This window comes from Onychomys torridus, chromosome 1 (assembly GCF_903995425.1).
Source record: "Onychomys torridus chromosome 1, mOncTor1.1, whole genome shotgun sequence".
Classification (NCBI taxonomy): domain Eukaryota; kingdom Metazoa; phylum Chordata; class Mammalia; order Rodentia; family Cricetidae; genus Onychomys; species Onychomys torridus.
The window spans coordinates 67411773-67436234 of NC_050443.1; the positions used below are offsets into that span (position 1 = coordinate 67411773).

The window sequence follows — 24462 nt, forward strand, 5'->3', positions numbered from 1 at the left end:
GTATCAGTATTCAGACCACAAAATAAAATGAAACAGACAAATAATAATAATAAAGTCCTGATGGACATTTGATAACTCCTAAAGTTAACTTTTCATTTTCTTTCATTCATTCACAGAATGTTTCTTCGGTGCCTATGTGTTACACACAGTATATTTTTGCTTTATATACTCTGGTCAATTCTCTGGCCTCCTAGGTTTATTCATAAGTAATCTTAAAATGCTCACTTACTTAGTGAGTTGAAAATACTTTGCATACTTTGTGTGTGTGTGTGTGTGTGTGTGTGTGTGTGTGTGTGTGTGTGTGTGTGTGTTGGGGGCCTGAAGTCAATCTAGAATATCATTCCTCAGGGGCAGTTCACCTTATTTTTTGAGACAGTGTTTCTCAAAGACCTAGGACTCACAGATTGGGCTAGTTTAGATAGCAAATGAGTTTAAAGCATCATTCTCTTTCTGCCTTCCTAGTATTGGAAGTACAGTGTGTGCCACCACACTCCACCTTCCCAGCATTGAAATTATAGTCAAAGGCCACTGCACATGGTTTTTCTTATAGGTGTTGGGATCTAACTAGGTCTCCATGCTTGCATTGGAGGCATTTTAACATCGACCAACTCCATAGCCTCTTTATAATTTTTCTGTGATATTGAGTAACTTCTATAAGTGCACCAATTGTCCCTCACTCAAGAACTTCCCACTTTTATAATTTGTTGACCAAGGAAGATTCTTTCCTTCCATATTATCTTTCCCAGTTCTGTCATACTTATTTTCTGAAAAAACAGAGGGCAACTGAAGAAAACATGTATTTGCTTTACAATTAGGGTAGATTTTTAATGATAAGTGATGTTTTCTGGAAGAGTATATTTCTATCTATTTGTTCTTTAAACTTATTCTCCCTCTCCATTAGTGTCCTTTCCATAGTAAAGTTTTTTTTTCCACGTAAAATCATTTCAATATAGATAAGGATGTATCTCAATAACAAAACATGTGATTAGCTTGTATAAGGCTTTAGGTTCAAATCAGAATGTATGCATGTGTGAGTGTGTGTGCATATACATGTGGGCACACACACACATGTATACACACACACACATGTACCCACGGGGGGGGGGGAGTTTAGAGCAGTATAAAGCCAAAGAGCTCATGAGAGAGAGAAAGGGACAAAGACAGGAGGTGTTTCAAACAATAAAAGTATAGATATTTAAAAACATTTATGGGGGTTGGGGATTTAGCTCAGTGGTAGAGCACTTGCCTAGCAAGCTCAAGGCCCTGGGTTTGGTCCTTGGCTCTGAAAAAAAAAAAAAAAAGGGACAAAAAAAAAACATTTATGAAGAATTAAATGACTGGTCATTAACCTAAAAGAAGATCTTGAAAAAGATGTTAAAGTTTCTTTGTAAGAATTGTAAGGCCATAATAAATTTAGTAGTCCAGAAATGACATTTTAGTTGGGACTGTACAGTGTTATTTTGGTCACACCATCCAATTCAAAAATAAATACCAAGTATTTAGTGTTGATACATGAAGTGCTGTCCAATGACAGGTAATTAACCACGGCTTCCCTTGTAACGTATTTCTTTCATAAAACAAAGATTCCTCTATCTATGTTTGTTCCAGTCTCTACATCCTAAACAAGTTCTTTTCCTCTTCACTACGGTTTTCCTCTATTGTTACTTGTTTCTTTATCTTCTCTTCCTTCTCCCATTATTCTGTGAATCTGCTAAGGCAAGATCTGGGGATTATCTTTGCAGATGGCATATAAACCCACTGCTTATGGGTTATATATGCTCAACTAACATTCAGCTCATAAGTCATTTCATAAGTTAATCCTTCCCCCCATTCAGTTTGATGTAAGGATCCATTTTAATTCAAATACAAAACAATGTTAACACTTTGGAAGAAGAAAAATCCTAAGACTTCTACCTCAGAGCCAATAATTATCTTGATTCTACTATATTTTGTTTTATGTCCTTCTACTTGTGAGATGGCAGAAAAAGATACCAAAGGGAATGTGATTAAACTAGGCTAAACAAGTCTCTTCATAGCAACTCCCTTTCTCTCTGCCTGATGAATGCATCACATCAAGCCACATGGAACAAAGCACATACTCTCAAGCCGTGTACCTTGAAAGCTATCCTGGGAGTTATTTTCTATTGGTTTAGCTTGGGACTTTAGCAAAGTAAGTTAAGTCAGCCTTGCTGTCCTTATTTGGAACCAGAACTGACTGTTTCTCCTCTTACCCCACAGATTTAGAACAATGAATAAGAAACTATTTCTACATGAGCACTCGTCTCAAAAGAGCCCTCAGAATGGTTCATCTTCTACACCTTGTGTATTCATGTTGAAGGGATTGCAGTACTCATTTTAGATAAAAGAGCTAGTAGCTCCCTAGGGAGGTGAGCTATCAGGTCTGCTACAAAATGTATTTGAGACATGGTCCAAATTGTGGGCCACCCAAAGTTGACTTTGAATCTTTTTTTTTTTTCCAAGACAGGGTTTCAAAAAAAAAAGTGCAAAGCTACACAGACTTTGAAACTTTTAATTTTTATAGGAAACACACACACACACACACACACACACACACATATATATATATATATATATATATATAGAGAGAGAGAGAGAGAGAGAGAGAGAGAGAGAGAGAGAGAGAGAGAGAGAGAGAGAGAGAGAGAGAGAGAGAGAGAGAGAGAGAACAGGTCTTTTTTTTTTTTGGTTTTAATATTGCCAGCATGTAAAATAAATTCAGACATGGTATCCCTCAGTAAGGTGAAACAATGGCATAGATTAGTTGTAAACCCTTGAAGATGGAAGGCTAAAGTTGGGTTCTAAACTTTGACTTTGCATTCAAAGCCCAGATTAACCACTTACTGATTGTCTTTTGTCAATTTACTTAATCTTTGCAATTTTACCTTTCTTCTTCAGTAACATGGAAATAATCACAGGACTGCTGACAGGAAAATAAAATAGGTAAAGCTCTAGTACAAAGTCTGATACATGGTAAGCTCTAAATAAGTCCTTATTGATTATCATCTCTTCTAGATGCTAGGGATTGTATTCTTTTCAGCACTAACTAAAAGACAAGATGAATTTACAGATCAATCCACTATGTAAAGGGTATGTTGTGTGTGATTTAATCCCCAAATAACAAAATCATTCCCAATTTTCCCATATGCCATTGACATCTTCAAGTAACTATCAAAGGTCAGCCTCCATTGCAGTGAGAAACAGAAATCCCTGTTTTGGTGTGGGGTGACCGTGTTTGCAGTCATGGCTCTTCCTCAGCCTGGCAGTTAAGCACACAATTATATCTTTCTGTTTGCTCCTGTCCTTGTTCATGCTCACCAGGTACAAAGACAGGAGACTGGCCCAGCACAAGTCGGAAATAGAGTGTTTCACCCCCAAAGGGAGTATGGGGAATGGTGGGAGAGCAACAATGAGCAGGTAAGCAAACTGTGAGTGGCCTGAGGTGGTGTGAAATAAATGTATGCAAGCTAGAGGAAGAGGCGGCTCCCTGGTCTGGGTCCTTTCTCAATTATGCATTCCATCCAGTAAGTCCAACGCTGGCCACCAATGGTTTGTTGTGTGTGTTTGGTCTGTAAAACCTATGCCATGCTCATGTCAACTAATGGGAGCCTCCTGTCCCAGGTGCTGCTGTTTCTTAGGGTTGTGCGCTTTGCATGTGTGAAGCCTTAGTGGTCGGTTCTTCACTGGATTTTAATTTATTGGCCAAACAGTTCTGGAGTTTGCAAAGTAGAAGATATTGGAGGAAATTCACCTTTTAGGAATATCCAATTGTTTAACGAAACAAATGCAAAAGAGAAGGACTGAATTTGAGAGAAGGATTGCAATCGAGGGAACACTGAGCCAGGAAAGCAATCTGAGCGACATTGAATGTAATATGTAATAGCCAAGAGCAAAGACAATGCTAAATGAGTGGATGATAATGCAAGAGACATTTCTTTACCTGAAATCAGGAAAGCTAATCCTCCTCTGGCTACTATAGCTTTGCAGCTCCTTGACTTCATTGTGTTGGTGGTGAATACTTCCTATTGCTGTGCTGTGCATGTTTCTTTGTACTAGGAACTTCCAACTGAGTTGTACCCTGTGTGATGGGTTACTTGGATCTATAAGCCACAACTGAACTGTGTTGCATGAAATGAACGTGCTTTTTTGCATGCAACTGCGTTTTAAGAAAAGGGCTGTGGAGATGTAGACAGTCAGGATTGTATTAAACAATTCTAGAATGCTGGGAAAACCCATATGCTGAGAAATCACTCACTGTAGTTAACGCTCCTGTTAAATATTTCTTGGGTCATTTCTCCATTCAGCTGTGGTAGAGAGCTGTTAAGAGAAAGTGTTGCAGATCATACTCTGTGTGAGAAATGAGGAAGTCAGGAAAGAGTGCGTCCATTTGTGTTGCATGTGCCAAGAGCTTGAGGCCCAGCTGTGTGATCAGAAAGTAAGACTGTTGACTCCTGTTAAAACTCGACCTCCCAAACATTCTGTTTGCTTCCTCAGTGGTGGGATCTTTCCCAGTTTCAGAATAATGGCTTACTTCCTTCCAGGACCACTGCACCGCATCACTGCTGGGGTCTGTTCATGGCAGTCTGTGAAAATGCTTCCAGAAACTGTGTGGCTGATATCACAGAAGCCATAGCCAAGAGCTTAACAAACTAGGCTCATGGCTCTCAGAGACAATGCAATGAGTGTGTACACATGTAGGCACTTTTATGTCCATACACACTTTTTCTCCTATAATCCCTTCTTGGGTCTCAACAGAGTTTTATAAAAGTGACTCAACAGACAATCTTTGTGGCTCCTGATTTCCCTTTCACTTAGTACAAAGTGGTGTAATTTCTATCCTTGGAAAACAAGCCAGCAACAGCTCTGGAATAGAGTAGATAAGGTAACAGTGATTACATCAAATGACAGCTGGAAGGCTCTGTCCAGAGTGACTTCTGACATAAAGCCTAGAACTGGAGTTCCAAAATCCAGCACATGATTTACTATCTATCAAACACACTGGAGAAAATTATGGATGCACAACATCAGACTTCGTAGTATAACAGGATTCCCAGGGCATTTCAATATAGCCCTGGAGATAGATATATATATATATATCACAAACTGGCATTTTGTAATAAGCTGTTCATCTGGGAGAGTCTGTGGTGCTAGTTAAAATAAGCATTAGTTCGAAGTTACTCCATTAAGTGGTCTTAGGCATTTTTAATCAACTTTTAGAACTCTCAGATCTGGTCAGTCCAGAGACTGGATTTTATAAATGCTGTCTGACTAATAGAAATAGGAGGACAGAGCAGGGTGGTTGTGGTGCATGCCTGTAATCCCAGCACTTGGGAGGCAGAGGCAGGTGGATCTCTGTGAGTTCAAGGCCAGCCTGGTCTACAGAGCTAGTCCAGGACAGGCTCCAAAGCTACAGAGAAACCCTGTCTCGAAAAACCAAAAAAGAAAGAAAGAAAGAAAGAGAGAGAGAGAGAGAGAGAGAGAGAGGGAGGGAGGGAGGGAGGGAGGGAGGGAGGAGGAGAGAGAGGGAGGGAGGGAGGGAGGAAGGAAGAAAGGAAGGAAAATAGGATGACAGAAAGAGTAGGGCGTAAAGTGTGGGGCTAGGGCCCACCAAATCCAATAGACCAACTATCTCTGAGAAGATTCAGATGTACAGAGGTGACCATTTCAATACATACTTCAAGAAGAGCCCACATTATTCTACAACAGCAAAATGCCATTCAAGTTTTGTGTGTTCGCTTGTTTGAATATGGTCAAGATAATGACAAGGCTCATTTCATTGATCTGTCAGAAGGGGAACTAGTGCAAGCATAAGTAATGGCATTTTATTGAGGTAATATCCTAAGCCCACAGACAAGCAGAGTTAACTAGGTACAACTGGTCTTTTCTTTATAACTTTTCTTGTCATGTCCTTGGCACCAAATAGAAACTGAGAGAAAGAAAAAAGGTTGTAGCAGGAAGGCAGAAAGAGTAAAGACAAGATGTGTTTGATTGTCTGAGAACGTTTCAGGGGAGGAAAAGACCAAAAAATACAAAAAAGGAAGGCAAAATTCACAAGATTAGGATATCTTTTTTTCCTCCAATTTTGTACTTGATCTTATGAATAAACAGGTAAATTATGGTAATAAGTCTTAAATGAAAATTAATAGAAAAATGGGTCAAGATGGAAATAAATTTTATGAGAATAACTTCTAAGTGAATGGTTAGAATAGTTCCAATTTCCTTACATGGGACCAAAGATTTAACAAGAACATTAATAGATGCATATGAGACACCTGCAGATATTGCCCTTGTCTGCTGCCATGGCTTCCTTTTGTGTGTGTATGTGTGTGTGTGTGTGTGTGTGTTCTTCCTAAAGTCTCCCCTAGTCACACACCATCCTTCCTCTGCAAAGACTTGAACCTGTTCTGTCCTGTTTATTGAACACACACTCCCAGGATAGAACTAAAAAGAAACTTAATTGACCATTGAAAAACCAGTAAAGCCATTGGTTTCTTTAGGGAAATTGTATAATAGATAGGAAAATTCATATCTGGACTTATTCCTCCAGAGCTTTGTGGTTGCTAAAGAGAATTCAACAATACTGTAACCACAGAAGAGCTAACCCTGTCACATCATCTTACGTTGCTATATTGACAGGGCCATAGACAGAAGTTCTCTGTATTAGTTAGTGACTTTTCTCATTGCAAGGTAACAAAAAAAAAATCTGACCTGAAGGAACTTAAATAAGGTAATGCTTATTTGAGTTGTATGTTAAGGGTGTAGTCCATCATTATGAGGAAGTCAGAGTGGCAGGGATTAAAGCAACTAACTGGTCACATCACATCTGCAGTCAGGTAGTAAGGGGTGATGAGTGCTGGTGCTCAGCTTGCTTTCTCCTTTTTATTTGGAGAATGATATTTATTTATTTACTCTCCTGAGCTTATGGAATAGTATCTCCCACAGTTAGCGTGGGCCTTCTCACCTAGGTTAACCTTACCTTGATAATCCCTCATAGACAGGACCAGAGATGGTTTCCATGATGATCCTAAATCCTGTCAAGTTAGCAATCGAAATTAATTCTTATGCTTATTCACTTCTCTCCTACCTTTACCCAAACACTGGTGAAGGAATTATAGACTATCACATGTACCCATTGACACACTAGCTTAATGAAGGGCTGAATTTCTATTTTCTCTTTACATTCACAGTTTATTGTGTGTGTACCTGTCTCTGAAGAGAGTATAATTTTTCATCTTTTCACAGTGTATGGTCTTAGTGTGTGTAGAATCTTTCTAACTACAGAAGTAGAAGAAACTTCCTCCTCCAGGGAAGTGCTATAGACATGGGTATTCTCTCGACCCTGTTGTTGCCATGTAGGTTCACACACAATTGGTCCAACCTCAGGAATGACTAAAGCTCAATGATGGATATTATTCACTCCAGTCTCCACAGGGACACAAGGAATAATTTCTAGAGTCTCTGTTCTGATGTGTTCACACTTACTCATGAAAGGAATCATAGTTACCCTGTCTCTGAAAAGGGCTTCTTTAGTCTAGAGAAGTAGATAGATGTGTAATCCCTCACCAGTACTAGAAGGGACAAGGGTGGTGTGAGGTTATTTTATGAAAAGGTGAGACTTTTATCGTTGTTATTTCATGACATTAATTTTATGAAGTATTAACATTGGATCACTTGAATAACTGATTTCCCATAGTATATATAGCATATCATTTTAGTAGTTACAGTTCCTTAATAATGTCTTAGAGAATCTGGTAGCAACATAATAGTCACTGTTAAATTAGTAGAAAGGCTAAGGCACCCCATTCTGTGCAATTCAAGGTCCACAGAAGAAAAAGAGAGTGCCTTTTCAGTGCAACAGAGATCAGCTGGGTGCTCAATGACAGATCAGGACCTCTAGGAGTCTTTGATGTCATCCTCCCCAAAGCCAATTTCATATTAATTTTTCCAGTTAGAGAGATATAAAATATACAAATATGCTATCATCCCTGTCAGTACTGTGCATTACACAGTACACTAGTCTCTTTTCATATGTTATAACCTAAGTTCTCCAATGAACACAAAGTATTTTCTTTTCTATGGGCGAGAGAAATGAGTCTAATGTTAATGTTAAATGGCTAACCTGGCAAAAAATTTACTGAAAATCCTAAAGTTGAAGTGGCATTATAACCTGGCACATATTCTCAGCAATGTGTGACCATAAGATGTCATTTTAACTCTTTAATCATCATTTACAAAGAATGAACATAATACAGCACTTCCTTACCTCTAATGCTGAAATAAATTAAATGAGATTGTGTGAGTACAGTATTCTATCTAACACAAAATGATCATTCAACAAATTATACATTGAAAGAAAACTATTCCTCAAGGCCTCCAACCTAGAAAGTTCTTTTGTGCTTTGTTGTTTCCTACCCCACCACCACTATTGTCTTCTCAAAACTCAATTCTGAATGAGTGACTAAAGCCAAAGATAATAACAACAAAAAATATTCAATCATGTAATTCCCCTGCTTGAAATGTGTAGTATCCCATAGTTAGGTACAAAACCAACCTCCCAACACGTAGCAGGTACTCAGACACACCACACACTGCTTGGAGTTCTCTGTTCATACCATCTTTCATTTCTTCTTTGAGAAAGGTAAATGGTAGAACGGGAATTGGAGCACAGCTCAATCTGAGTTAAACTAATAATTACAGTATTGTCATCTAGATAAAATTCAACATCAGGCACTCAGAAGGCAAGACCCTTCATTCTTCAAAGCTGACCCAAACTCACTACTTGACCTTTATTCTTTCTCCCTCAGCATATAAGCTTTATGTTCCAGATAGCCCAAATAACTTACCTTTCACTAAACACACATTGCCTGATGTCAAGTCTTGAGAAACTCTTCATGAATTAGTTTTACTTCAATTTATTTGATCGTAGGATGTTATCTTGTAGGAGGAATTATGGAAAATAGCAACAAGAACTCCATGACACTCATGTTTTTATGTTTAATCAGTGGTCTTGCCCAGCACCCTCTTGTTTGAGAAAGGAAAGAGCTGATCAAGGAATTTTGTTAGGCTGTTGTCTTTGACTCAAAATATTCCTTGCAAATTCCCTGTCTTTCTTGATCTCTTTCTGTCTCTGTCTGACTTGTTTTTCTCTATTTTTCTCTTGTCTCTGTCTCTCTCTGTCTCTGTCTCTCTCTGCCCCCTCTTCCCTACCCAATTATATATATATATATTACATAGCTGTTTATAAATCATTCTAGTTACATATATACATATATATGCATGTATTTTGAGATAATACCTTCTGTAGTTCATGAGTTCCTATAACATGTGAGAAAGAAATTAAAATACTTTCTGATGAAATAAGCCAAGCAGAAAAAAAGACACTTGCTTTACAGTCAGGAAGTTAAAATTATAATGATGTTAAGTATGTGCTGGATTTTGTAGAGTACGTTGTGCTTTTAGTCTCCCTTCATAATATGGATAAAATCTTGCAACTGTACATACTGCACTTTGTTCCTATTAGGTAGGAAGTGTTGAAAAGTGAGCAGAAACTAGACAGCAAAGCTTAATACTATGAAATTTGAATTAATCTTTTCATCTAATCCCATGTCTCATAAACAAGTTTAAACTGATTCTTCAACACAGTTTTGTTTAAGATGTTAGCTCATTATTTATGCACAAACAGGATGCTTTATGCATACAGTAAATTCTAAAATATATGAAATGAACTTTCCACATGTAACAGCTTTTCACTATGATACTTCACATTCCTTGGAGATTTGACACGCTCGCTGTTCTATCAATCACTTTGACTTGGGCAATTTCGTTAAGATGTATCCCCCTGAGTTTTCATATCTACAGTAATAATAGCTGTGTATGCTGAACACTCAGGATTGTATAATTTGCCTCATTTCACTAATTCTCCCAGGCTGCAATTTGACACCTGGTACCATTCTGAGCACTGAAGATATACACAGCTCCTGCCCTGGGGGTGCTCTAGTTTTAGTGTGGGAGGTGACTTGCAAATAGTAGGCCCATTTAGAAAAGTGTTATGACACACAGCTGTTGTGCAGGTCAACTATGATAAAACAAGTAAAAAATAACTCATGAGCAGTGAAGTTCTATTGAAATGGAGCACTACCCTCTCAGGATTCTTTTACCATCCTCAACCTTGTGTAAGGTTTATAATAAAGCTGAATTCTCTGACCATCCCACAGATATAAACAACTGTATCTTGTTTGGTTGTTTTCTTTACTAACTTGCAATGTGACTTTTATAGTGATTTCTGGAAAAGAAAAAAAAAAGCTCCTATTTTGGAAAAGCGTACACAAAACTAAACCCCCTTCTAATCTTAGTTGGAAGACTTGACACAAAACTTGGAAGATATATGTAATGGTGATCTATAGTTTAGGTTTTAGATTTCAATGCAGGTAAGTGAATCCTGGATCAAAGGAAAGCACTTAATTTAAGAAAGAAAACTGTAATGACTCAATAAGATGCCAAAATTTTGCACATACTCAAAGGCACTTTTTACTTTGTGAAGTACTGTCTCTTACTGGGAACTTGGGTGCCTCAATGGTGGTATTGGTAGCATCAGGTACTTTTAACAAGTTTTGAATAGGCCTCCTGTTGTTGTTAAACCACAGAAGATGGGACGAAATGGTTCTTCTATGAGAATTTTGTTAGAGATTAAAGGCCTGGGAAGAAATAATCTTTGGAGCAATTATCACAGAAATAAATAGCCACTCATAGGAAGAAAAGAAGAAAAATTCACATCATGGGAACTGAGAGAAAGGTTTGGGGACATTAGATATGGTGGGATACAGTTTCTTTGTCAAATTTGCCTTGTTCACATTAATGGATTTTGTTTATCTATGTTGCTTAAAGTCCCTGGTCTTTAGACTACATTAAGCTGCGCTTTATTTGCAAATCAGTCTTTGAAACATTTTTTTTTTTTCAGTAGCAACTTTTTTTTCTGAAGTCTTCTTATGTAGCATGAATCTTAAAAGTTCTTATTAATAAAACAAACCTGAGCCAGGTATTGGGGTAAATGCTGGAAGACCAGAGAAGCAGAACAAGCTACCTCACCTCCTAAGTTCTTCAGCTGATCCTGTTTCCTCAGACTGGAAGCCTCTGAGTCCTCATCCGGAATGAATCTCAGCTGAACTGCTTCTCAAAAGCCTGAAGCTTAACCAGATAAAAGCTTCTAGTTTCTGGTCTTCACACCTTATATACCTTTCTGCTTTCTGCCATCACTCCCTGGGATTAAAGGCTCACTTTTGGGGATTAAAGGTGTGTGTGTCACCAAGCCTGGATGTTTCCAATGTGGCCTTGAACTCACAGAGATCCAGACGGATTTCTGCCTCTGGAATACTAGGATTAAAGGTGTGAGTGCCACCGTTTTCTAGCCTCTGTATCTAGTGGCTGTTCTGTTCTCTAACCCCAGATAAGTTTATTAGGGTGTACAATATTTTGGGAACACAATACCACCACATTCTTATGTTAAGAAAAACCCAATGGGCACAAGCAAATGTATTTTCTCCCCATAGTTTTCCCACCAGTACATTCCACTCCATTTTCACTCTGTCACACTCATTAATACCTTAGCATCATGGCACAGTATTCCTATAGCATCAAAACTACCTCTTAAATAACCCTGTTTTGCTTAAGTCATTTCTCTGTTCTTCAGTCTCTAAGGGACCAATTAACTTAAAAGAAATATCAGGTTTTAACATCATCCTGTATGGAAGTGATGCGAAATTAGAAATGGCACCAATGGGTGAAGCAGTGAAGGAGGTCCAAGAAGATAATAGATAATGATGCCTCAAGTCAAACAATCTAGAAAAATATCAAATACACAGGATTAACTAATTTATACTTTTATAGCAGAAGAATAGAATAGAAATGGACCGTGAGTCCATTTCTCTGCTCATTTATTAGTCAAGCATGTAGACTATAATTGTTCTGTATTAGACCATGTATCTATTTCAGACAATGAAAAGCCTGAAGCCATTTAATAGTATGTTATTCAAATAGCAGAAGAAAAGAGGGGAAAAATATAAAGTCTTAGGTTGGAGGTGCCCACACAGAATTCTTAATGCAGATAAATGGTACAAACTCTACCTTTTGAAGCCTTGACTGCTCCTTCATCACCACACAAACAAAATCATTCTGAAATTTGGATTCTGCTTCCTTGATGAAGAGCAATGCCCTTCAATTTCATAGTATTTCATTATGTTCCAACAACCACTGAAGCCTGGTGCATTTCATCCACTGTGGGAAGGTGGCTTTCTCTGGCCACTGCTTCTGGCAATGTTTTTATTCCCTCCTGTGAAGTTTTTAATTCTTTATCATCTGTCCCACATCAAAGCTCTGGAAATAGAACGTGTGTTCGATTTCCACTATTTCTCATTGCCCTTGCCCTTTACAGCCACCTGCCTCGCATCTTCTTCCTCATTTCAAAGTTATAAGAGAAAAAAGAAGCTCATCCCTGTCAAATTATTGTGACTAAATACTAGTAGCCATCTTTTGTGTCTATATTTTTCTCTTTGTTTCATTTTTCTATCACCTTTGAAATATGTCTTACCTGTTAATGATTCCCATATAAAAAATCAAAAGTGTTGACAATTGAAAACCATTTATAACAATACCATCTATCATTTGTTGCCTCTTGTCTTGGAGTTTATATTGCTATGATAAAATACCACAGCCAAAGCAACTTAGAAAAGAAAGCTTTTGGTTTTGGACTCATGGTTTCAGAGGGCTGAAGTTCGCGACCATCAGGGCAGGAAGCACAGCAGCAGGCAAGCAGGCAGGCACTGACACAGTGGTTGAGAGCTTACATCTGCTCCATAAGCATGAGACAGAGAAAGCTACCTGCAAATGATGTGGATTCTTGAAAGCTAAGCCCACCCTGTCACACACCTCCTCCAATAATGCTGCATCTTCTAATTGTTACCCCAAAGTTTCATTAACTGAGGGCCAAGTATCTAAATACATGGGCCTCTGGAGGAGCACTCCCAATTTTACTTATTTTATTCTTTGACATTTTTATTGAAAAAAAATTTAAGATAATATATTGTGGTCATGGTTCCCCTCCCCCATCTCTTCCCAGAATATCTCCACCAACTCAACTCTATTCACTTTCTTTCTCTTTGTCTCTAAAAACAAACAAAAATAAAGAAAGCACACACATACACAAATGCACACAAAACCCGCACAAAACACACAAAAAAATGAAAAACTAAAATATACAGACAAAAGACCAAAAATATTTTAAATGCTCAAATAAAGCAACATGAGATGAAATTCTACAAAATACCATTGAGTTCATTTGTGTTGGCTATATACTCCTGGGCATGAGGCCTGACCTGAAGTGTGGTTCGTATACCCAGTAAGATTCCATGGGAGAAAACTTTTTTTTTCTTTGCTGGGTGTATAAATTGCAGATAACTTCTTGGTTAGGCATGGTAGCCCATGTGTACTTTCCTCTGTCAGCACTGAGACCCCATCTGATTTGAAACTATACAGGCCCTGTGAGTGCTACCTCCATTTTTGAAAGTCATATGTGCATCCCTTTTGTTGTGTCTGGGGAACATTGTTTCCTTAGAGTCATCTATCCCCTCAGACTCTAACAATCTTTCTGCCTCCTCTTCTTCATATACACTCTAAGTTCTGGTTGGAGAAGTTTGATGAAGAAATTCCATTTAGAAATTAGTGCTCCAAAATCTCTCACTCGCTACACATTGTCCAGTTGTCTGTCTCTGTGTTAGTTCACATTTGCTACAAACAAACAAACAAACAAACAAACAAACAAAAAACAACAGAAAAAAAACTTCTCTGGTGATGGCTGAGCAAGGCACTGATCTATGGGTATAGCATATGTCATTGGAGTCATTTTATTGATGTGTTCTGTTAATAGAACACTAGAGAGCACAGTTTTCTTTCTTTTCTTTCTTTCTTTTTTCTTTTTGGAGGTCATTTGCTTTCAAACCACCACATCATATTTGTTCAAACACCAAAAACTTTAAGATAGCATGTCTATGGATTATTCATACAATTAAAACATGCACCATTTATTGAAATTCCAAAAAAAAAAGTCAGAGAAAACTAGAACTACCCAGAAAAATGGTTTCGTTGTTTCAAAGCACGAATAAAGACCGAGAACTGTCACATAATATTAACATATATGGATGTTAGCTTTGCATGCCTTCATCAAGACGTCTAGTCATTATCTCTGGCGAAAGTTGTTGCTTGATCAACTGACACTATTGCAATTAATGACCAGCAAAGTGTGCAGGAGTTTTATTGCTTTTCTGAGTAACTATATGACTAACAAGTACTGAAGCATGGGGTAAAACAACATAAATCAGTGACGAACCTTATCTACTTAAAGCATAAACTATTTCCAAACAAGACCTAAAGCTTTTCTTCCACAAAATAAGGAAAGATAATGTTTGTGTGTGTGTGTGTGTGTGTGTGTGTGTGTGTGTGTGTCTGTCTGTGTGTCTGTCTGTCTGTCTGTCTGTGTCTGTGTGTGTTTGTGTGAGTATTTAGTGTAAGGTCATGGACATTGAAATCAAAACTAAGTCATGGTGTGGCATTTGTTTCATATGGCCATTTATTAACTCCAACTGTGTAGGGTAGGCAACCTAATCTCACTGAGCTTATCATCTTTTAAAAGGCCTATAATGGCATTGGTCCCACCCATTTTTGACAGTCAGATCTTTCCAAAAATTCCTTTACATAGCACTATGCACATAAAAGATGGTGTCCTTTGTGTTTTTCATTTGTGTTTGGTAGTTTAGTCCTTGGCTTCATTTCCTTATATTTAAGTGTTTTCTCTATATAAGTCTTTAATGCATATGTCACCAGAGATTTTAAATAGTTTTTATCAGCAAGATAGTTTTTACATGCATTCATGCTGTAAATGAGGAAACTTATATAGATCATGGCTCCATTTTAATAGATATTATAGTATATTCTTAATGTAATTATAAAAATTAAGATGTCAACTTTTAAGCAAAGCTCCATTCTTTCACTTACTTTGGAAAAGTCTGAATATAAAAATATTAACTTCCTTTTTTTTTATAAAACTCAAATATTTTGTAGTTCACAGAAAGTAGAAAGTTAAGTATGTTGACAAACGTTTTCTCAAACAATATAACTACATGCAAAATTTTCTGCTTGTAATAGACTTTATTTATTAGTTTTTTTCATTAGCCTACTATTTTTTGATAAATTCTACATGTGTCATTAGCTAAGGATGTTTCAAGTTTCTTAACTGTTTTTAAAAATATTTTTGTCTTAGGCACACATACTTACAATACAACTCCCTTCTGGCTAATCACAAAACCAAAATACACAAGAGAGCTTCATTAATGAAGGCCATCTTTAAAAATGTCTTTTGGTGTATATATTTGATTACTTTTATGGCCTGAAATTTTGTAAGTCAGGAAAGCACTAACAACCATTCTACAAAAAAGAAGTTAGTTTTTTTGTTGTTGTTTAATCAACAAAATGAAAATGTTAATGCTTATATGCTTCCTTTTATCATACCAAAACCCTAAATTAGCTCTGAGAAGGGACAAAACTATTCAGACTGTTCAGCTGCATTTAATATTAAGAGAAACATTATATAATATACAGTTTTGTGATGGTCAAACTCTGATGTGTGCTGTCTAATGGTGGCATGCTGGGGCAAGATGCTCCAATTTCCTCAGATTTGGTCAGATGAATAGGGTATGGGAGAGGTCACCAATCTTATAGTCAGAGCCTGTTGCAATGAATAAACTATTTAAGTGTCTTCCACAGAAGGGCTGAAGAACAACTGCTGAGAATCCAGGTAAAATGCACCTTTTTGGCAGCCTGGAAATGTAAACAAATGAGAACTCTCTTTCAAAATTACATTACAATTTTTTTTCTTTCCATGAAAAAGAGATAATTGCCATAAAAGGAGATGTTAAATTTTTTTTCTGGTTTTTCGAGACAGGGTTTCTCTGTGTAGCTTTGCATCTTTCCTGGAACTCACCTTGTAGCCCAGGCTGGCCTCAAACTCACAGAGATCCACCTGCATCTTCTTCCTGAGTGCTGGGTTTAAAGGCTTGTGTCACCACCGCCTGGATTTTTTTCTTTTTTCTTTTTTTTTTGTGGGGGGGCGGGGGGAGATGTTAGATTTTATAGTATTATACTTTGCAGAGGATTAATGCTCCTTGGATGAACAAGAAGTGTCCTTTTACCCCTCTCCCAAGGGGAGGAACTATCTTATCCCTTCCTCTTCCACTTCTCTTTTGAAACTCAATACATGTACTGGGGAACAGTTAAAAGCTAGAGACAAGTAAAGGAAAGTCCCCTTGCTTTTCTTGCCTTTGTCCACTTGACCAATGTTATAATCCTGTAGCTGAAACAATACTTCCCAGTTGAAGTAATCAATATATCTTATTTCATGTAAATGAAAGATGTAATGATGGTGAATAATCTTCTACATTAGCAGAAATGCAGCACTTGATTGAATATCAAGTGATCATCTGGTTTCATTCTAGACATAATGTGAGTGGATGTTTATTCTCCTACTCTTTGCTGATATGGAAAAATCTTAAGTGGTCAGTCTGTCAACATCAGTCAGGGGCAGTTCTCAAAACGACAACCTGATTCCTATCTCTTCTCCATTACCCAAACTGTCTCAGTAAACTTTCACCACTGAGACAACTCATTAAAACCAGTGTGTGTGTGTGTGTGTGTGTGTGCTTATATATGAGTTACAAAAACAATTGATTTGTAATTTTCATTATAGACATCAAGATATGCTTTTATATTTAGTTAATAAAAATGTCTTTGTAAACTACATAAGAAATAGATCTAGAAACAAAAAACCTGAATTTTGCTCAGACTAGATGTTTAAAATGTAGTTGAAACACACAAAAAATACAGTATAAACATGTTTTAAATTATACACATTGATCCAGTTAATTATTACATACAAAAATAATTTAAGCAATACCCATACGCTGTACAATTCTCTAGGTGTTGTGGGTATGACAAGGAACAAACTGTTTGTCTGTGCATTTACAACATCCCTCCCAGAAGATGAGGCAGCTATAAGGCAGGGTCCTTACATGCCTAAATGGTTATGAGAATCCAACTGAGCAGGGGTTGGGTAGGAAGATGTTTATTACAAGACAGTTCAGCTGAAACAAATGGAAGAAGAAAGGATGGAAGGAAGGAAGGAAAGAAGGAGGGAAGGAAAGAATAAGTTAATTAATTAATTAAAGTGGGGGCTGAGTAGAGGAAGGAAGACAAGATGTGCTTAAGCAAAAAAGGAAGTATTAATAAGACCTCTAGGATGCCCCATGTTGGGTGCCAAATGTTGTTAGAATCTTAGAGGTCTTTATTAATAGAAAACTCTGAGCCAGATATTGGTGTGAAAGCTGAAAGATAAGAGAAACAGAACAGCCAACCACTAGTTCTTACCTCTACAAAATCCTCAGCCTAAATAGAGTGAGTTCCTATTTCCTCATGCCTTATATAGCTTTCTCTGACCTGCCATATTACTTCCTGGCATTAAAGGTATGTGCTACCACTGCCTGACCTCTATGTCTAATCTAGAGGCTGGCTCTGTCAGGATACACAACTTATCACCACAGGGAAGAATAAGGCAGCAGTGTGGAGGACAAAATGAGAGCTTTCAGGAAGAAAGTGGAATGAGGGTGATCACCCAAGAAAACAGTGTAGGATGATAAAACTTAGGGTGGGTTTGGCCACAGGACTGTGGAACTCCAGTCAGACAAAGGAGAAACAACTAGGAAGACTTTGTGGAGTTACAAACTGTTTTACTTTCCATGGAAATATGTTCTTCTGAAACACAGAGACAAAACAGCAGAGAATTCTTTTCTGACATGTTGTGTTCACATGGAACAAGAGACATCTAGTCCTTACTACAACTTTTAACCTGCATTGTCTCATTTAATACTCAAGATAACTTTACCAAATGAACAAACTGCTTCTCAGTGAGGCATAAGGTGTGTGTATATATATATATATTCCAAGCATCTCGGATGGTAGATCTAGAATTAAAACCCGGGTATTAAGATCTGTTCTCCATTGCACTTACATGACTGCAAACCCTGGACCTGTTAGCTAAAGAATCTTATTCAGCCTTCATTGCTTATTTAGATTCTGTCATAAAACAGAGTAGTTAAGGTTGCTGTCTTCATGGTAACTACATTCAACAAAGAAACAGACTGATGCAAGTAGCTTTTCTTTCTCAACAAATTCCCTTTACTAGGGAACAAAATGTCATTCATTTTTCAGAGGGGAAAGAAGGGCTCACAATAATTAGACTCCATTTCTTGGGTATCTTCTATACCTAGTCATATTGCCTTGTTAATTCTCTCTCTCTCTCTCTCTCTCTCTCTCTCTCTCTCACCCTTAGAATGATTTCTTACACATTTACTCAAAGGTTTTCTAATACACTATCTCACTGCATGACTGTGTATGAAAGAAAAGACTGTCAGTGTTAACATAGAAGTTATATTCTATCACTGTAAATTGAGGAGAAAGAGAGAAGGGGAGGGAGCAAAAGAGATACAGTGTGTGTGTGTGTGTGTGTGTGTGTGTGTGTGAGAGAGAGAGAGAGAGAGAGAGAGAGAGAGAGAGAGAGAGAGAGAGACTTTTAAAAGCAGATGTTTTCAAAACCTTCCTACTAGAAGCCAAAGCATCCCAAGGGTAACACTTGGAAGAACTATTTCAGTTACTCTTCTGGTTTCTAGCCCATGTTTTGTATTAAAAGGAGTGCAGTGACCTGAAAGTCTAATTACCCCTCTCCAAATGCCTGTTTCTTAGGCTGCTGGTAACAGAAAGTGGGACTAGTTGGCAGCCATCCTCTGAATCAAATCCCATAAATAACCTGGGCAATTATTCTGTGCTCTGCTGCAGAAGTTAGTGGACACTTGGGAAGAAAAGTGTAATGCACTCTGAACTCCAAGTCAGGTTAATGCAAAGTGGAAATATAAGTACTTGAACTATTAGAAGGAAAGTCCAGCAGCTGTCAGCACTCCTTCTGCTACTACAGATGTGCAGCTAGCTATCTGCAAACTCGGGAATGGCTCATCCCTTCTTACCCTAAGAGTGGTGGAGTGGGGGACACTTCACTTTCTGAGTTTTAGAGAGTACTAGATGGCAATATATTGAGATGACTGATGAGATTGTGAGTTCACATGAAGGAGCAGAGAAAGGAAAACTGCAAAGTGCCAAGGGGTGACAAAGCAATATTAAGCAGAACAAGAAAGAGCCAAGAACACTGCTGAAGAAGCTGTAGAAAGGATGGTCTGTCATCAGAGAAGTGTCTTAGCTCAGATCCTGTGGTGGGTGCAAACAGGAAAACTCAAAGTGGGTGGAGTCAGGACTCTGACTGACAAAATCAGCCAAGCCCTCCAGCAAGGAGGCCTAGGGAGTAAGTAGAACCCAGAAAATAAGGATTGTTTTCCATCAGCCTATCAGCGTTTCTCAGCTTATGAAACACATGCTACAGAGTCACTTCAGTGGGGAAGGCCTTGAACAAAACTCTTAAAATATGAATTCATGCTTAGGCCCAATCCAGAATATCAGAATTTCCTGAGGGCACACTTTGTTATTTGGAAGAAATTCCATTGTTGAGTCTATAAACAATTAAGTTTAGTTACTCAAACTAAGTTTAGTTGCAACCACTGCTTGAGAGGGAAATTTTTATTCTTTAACACTTTATTTATACTGGGTAGAAAAACACTCCCTGGGGGAAAAAACAAAACGTGACAGACACCTTGCCATCCTCAATTTATCTTCATGGGGGTTCACAAAAGGATCCTTCCATGCAAGGCATGCAATATCCTCTGGTCACCACAATGTTTCTCATGGACTATCTACAATCTGGTGGCTACCAGCCATTTTGGCAGAAAGAAGGATGCAGATTCTGAGTTGAAGCATCATTGCTGTCTTCATCAGGGTAGCTTTCAGAGCACAGGGGCAACCTGGGAGAGAAAAGAGTGAAGAAGGCCTTCTGAACCCTCCCATCAGCCAGCCAGAAGACACTCTTCAAGAGCCTAATTTTAGATCGCGGTGCTAAGTGCTCAATGCAATACACCATACTTTCTCTGATGAAATTATTATTCAACTTGCAGGCCGAAAACAAATTTATAAGAAGGACTCTTGCGGTGTAGAAAAATTTTAATTAATTAGAAATTAAACTTGCATTTTCCAGCAGATAAGCCAGACTAAATAAAACTATATTCAAAATCAAGAGTTCACACAGCAGTCCCTAGGTATATATGGCCACCTGCAGAATAAGTGCTTAGCTGGAGTCACTGTCTCCTTCTTGGTAATCCTGTCTTACCTTTCCCTCGCTCTCCTAACTGCTGGTGAGTTGGGATCTTGGTGTAATTAATGTTTCCATCTGTAGGCTGCTAACCCTAAGGAGCCTGTGGCTCCATGCCAGGCTTTTCTACACACAACACAATGGTGCCAACCTCCACATCTGTATTTGCAGCATAATGCATTGCTGCACTCATGGCGAGGTACGAATGCCTGCAGAATACTGATAAATGGTCCTTTATCCTAATAATTAATCCCTTTGTTGTAATAGTACAATGAAGGACAGCTAACACATCCTTTAACTTAAACACGATCTCTTCCCATACTGTGGAGGGTCGGCTCTTCAAGGATGACACAGAGTGTCCTACTTGCTCAGGTCCCCATCACCTCCCACCATTGGGGAAGCCACATGGAAGCCTGCTAAGGCACATGCTGAGTCACCTCTCTGCTCTCTTCTCTCCACAGCTCCAATGGAAAATCCGTGACGTGGGCCCAGAACGAAAAGAGCAGCCGAGGGCAGCACCTGTGGCAGCGGCTGTCCGTTCACATCAACAAGAAGGAGAATCCCAATCAGACAGCGGTCATCAAACCTTTCCCCAAGAGCACAGAGAGCCGCGGGCCAGGTGCAGGAGCGGGTGGCTCTGGCCCCGGGGCGTCCGGCGCTGGTGGCTCTGGATGCGCGGTGGCAAGTGGCCCGGAGCCTCCTGATGCGGGCACCAAGGCGTTGTACGACGTGGTGGAGGCAGAGGAACGTTTCCCAGCAGCTGCCAGGCCGCGCTCTCCTTCGCCCATCAGCACGCTGAGCCACCTCGCTGGCTCGGCAGGCCGCACAGACGACGATGCGCCCTCTCTGCACTCAGAGACTGCGGCGCGCAGCAGCTCGTCCCAGGGATCGCTCATGGAGCAGATCAGCAGCGTGGTGACGCGTTTCACCGCCAACATCACGGAGCTCAACTCCATGATGCTGTCCACCGCCGCAGCGCCGGGGCCAGCCAGTGCCCCTATCTGTTCATCCTACCTGATCCCCAAAGAGATCCAGCTGCCCACGACTATGACCACTTTCGCGGATATCCAGCCACTGCCGGCCATCGAGGTGACCGGAGGAGCTCAGCAGATGGCAGGGGCATCACCTGCCCAGGAGACTCCCGCAGCAGCCGAGGCTGCACCAGGCAAACCCGATCTGGAAGAGCTGGTAGCCCTCACTCCGCCATCTCCCTTCAGGGACTCGGTGGACTCTGGGAGCACCACCCCAAACTCGCCAGTATCCGAGTCAGCCCTCTGCATCCCATCATCTCCCAAATATGACACTCTCATCATCAGAGATTACACGCAGAGTTCTTCGTCGTTGTGAGCCACTGGAAACTTCTCTGGAATCCGCATGAGCAGCAGGAGACCTCGGTGTTCACACATGGGCGCAGCGACACCCATAGTCACCCCAACAGAGAACCTGAGGTGAAGGATGCCAAGGCCACACATAGTGGAGATACGAGATCAATAGTGCTATTTCACAACAGCCGATGACGACACCAACTACACATCTTCTGGCAGATTATCTTCTAGTGGCCTTAGAAAACATGGGCTTTTAAGAAACACTGCTTCTCTTTTTGAGTGCTGACCAGGAATGGGTGAAGCAGTTACAATACCAAGTGCTTTGCTCTGAGGCAGCAACAGTGTGAAACAGCACCCTGGACCGTGAAAAGTGGAGTTAATAAGCAACTGTAAACAGTTTTGTTTGTTTACTTCATTTTCCCAGAAGAGTCTTTGATTCACCAAACACTGAATGTACATTTTCTAACAAACTCAAAAATCTGGGACCAAAAAGTTAACCTTTCTGTTTTTTCCTTCCTTCCCGGTCCTGCCATGTAGACCTTGAAAAGATAGTTGTAACTCGGGCCCAGTATTTACTGGGGCTCATGAGTCTCCTGAATAACACAAACGGGTAGTGAATGTTGTGCTAATGTACAGAGAGTTTCTAGCAGAGACTTGCCAATCAGGCTGTGAGATGCTCTTCCAATAGCCGGCATCCTGGATTCCACCTGGTTATTTCAGATTCACCTCCATTAACCAAGAAAAACAGTGCAAGATTTCTGGACTATTTCACCATGTTGCCAATCAATACTGGAGTAGCAAAAAAAAAAAAAAAATTTTCTGGAACACTGTTTTGTAATTCCCTCACTGGGGTGCATTGTGTAGCTGGAAATTCTCTTTGTAATAATTCGTGAGCTGTGGCCTGGCTCTCTTTCGTGATCCACAGGCACTCCTCCTTGTGAATGCCCTTCCGTTAGTGTTGCCAGCTGAAATAGTAAGGTCCACAATGAGCTTCCTCATTCTTTTCTCTTAAGAACCTGATATACAAAGAGATCCTCTATTGTTGGTGGTTTTTTTGAACCCCAGTCCCACTTCTGAAAGAGTGGTCCATAAACCCTAGGAAGATATCACAACTGGAGGAACTGTTACTGAGAAAAATAATAATAGCCTAATCTCAATACAGGAAAGTCAGCATAGCAAACACCTTGCTATGCCCATGAGCAGAGATTTTATCTTTTCTTGGCTGCTTATATGGGGCAGCTACAAACTAAGACAAATGTAGATTTTTTTCAAAGCAATACAGAACACTAAAACAGAGGAACCTTAATATCAACCACAGTCTTTCTCAGCCATTCCAAAAAAGGCAAAGCAATTATGAATCCTTTACTTTTTAAGATAGCTATTGACATGGTTTTGTGCATTTCATACTGTCACTTTTTAAATACTGCAGGAAAGAGTTTTAGAGTTACAATACAAAACATACATGCTTTGGTGGGCTTATATAGGTAGAAACTGCAGATCAAGACCTGCATCTACTGTCTTCTTTTTATTGGTCCCATTGCAGCTATCCTCAGGTACCAAATGTTCTTGATTTTTAAATGAAGATAGTAATAAAAGGAGGAGGTATTCTATAAATTTAAAGTCCAGTTGACCCAGCCTTATACTAAAGATAGCCTTATGAGAAAGGTTTGCCAAGAGACAGAAGTATATTTTTGGCAGAGAGAAATTTAAATAGAAGTTTAAAATTCCTATTTCAATATCCTTGATATGCTGGTCTTTTTTTTTTTAAATCTTAGTTGTTTTTGTTTTGCTTTTTGTTGTTATTATTGTTGTTGGGTTTTGTTTCTGCTTGTTTGTTTACCATCTGATTTAAAAAGAAATTGAAACTGGAAGTCTATCCATTGGCATAATCTGTCATTCTCCAGTTTTAAGAGTCATAATAACTACTGACATTGCTGTTCTTATTTGAAATTTTAAATCTAATCTTCCACATTATAAACTAACAATAATTCACAAATGACTCAAGCTTCCTAATTCAGATGTGAAAATAGCATCATCGGAGCAACATGATCCCAAATAGTAATGAGATTCTTGAAGCAGAAAGAAGTCTAGCTAACTTGCATAGCTTCATCGAAAGTGAATGCCTGCCTCTACCTAAAAACCCAGTGTAAATACTTTGAAATGCCAGCGCCCTTTTCGTATCCATCAAAAAAACGTGGCATTCACTTGGGGTTAGTGTCTGTTTTCTTAGGGTTTATTATCTTTCTGAATATGCTCTATTTTCTGAGTTGTAAATTTTGTTTCACTGACTCTTTACTTTGGTTTCTGTTTTATTTTCATGTGCAATGAGTTTTACTCCTTCAACATTTTTCATGAACAAATTCTTTTTCTATGATTTCTGTGGCATTTTTTTTCTTTTAACAGTTTACCACTTTATCAGAAATTGCACCGGAAATTTAATTTTAATACAGTTTCCATCTATAATTCTTTGTGATGTCATAGTCAGCTATAATAAAAATAATTTATTCAATTAGAAGGAGATAAAATTATTTTCCTTATATGTTACGATAACATTTGCTATCTCATTGTATATTGCACATACCAATAATACATCTTTGAAATCTTTTATTTTGGAATGATGCTAACTCTCTCTTTGACAATTCTAATACCAGGTTCCAAGTAATAACTATAATATAAAAAGAATTGAATATTTATTCTAGGGCTAGAATATGAACTTCCCAATTCATTTGGGTACCTATCCTTACTGAGTTTCCTTGACAACAATCTGTTCCTGGT

The 24462-nt window shown here is 38.8% G+C and overlaps 1 protein-coding gene across 3 annotated transcripts in view; it reads left to right on the plus strand.

The window, feature by feature from the left end:
- Grm5 (glutamate metabotropic receptor 5) overlaps positions 1-23486 on the plus strand; it is a 484091-nt gene extending 460605 nt beyond the window's left edge. For 2 of the 3 annotated variants that reach the window (XM_036186135.1, XM_036186142.1), the window contains exons 10-11: positions 3340-3435; positions 20824-23486. In XM_036186135.1, coding sequence (XP_036042028.1) covers positions 3340-3435; positions 20824-21709 — 982 coding nt within the window. In that variant the 3' untranslated portion in view covers positions 21710-23486. The remainder of the gene's footprint in view (positions 1-3339; positions 3436-20823) is intronic. The other variant, XM_036186149.1, reaches the window with a different exon arrangement.
- Positions 23487-24462: the final 976 nt, after the last annotated feature.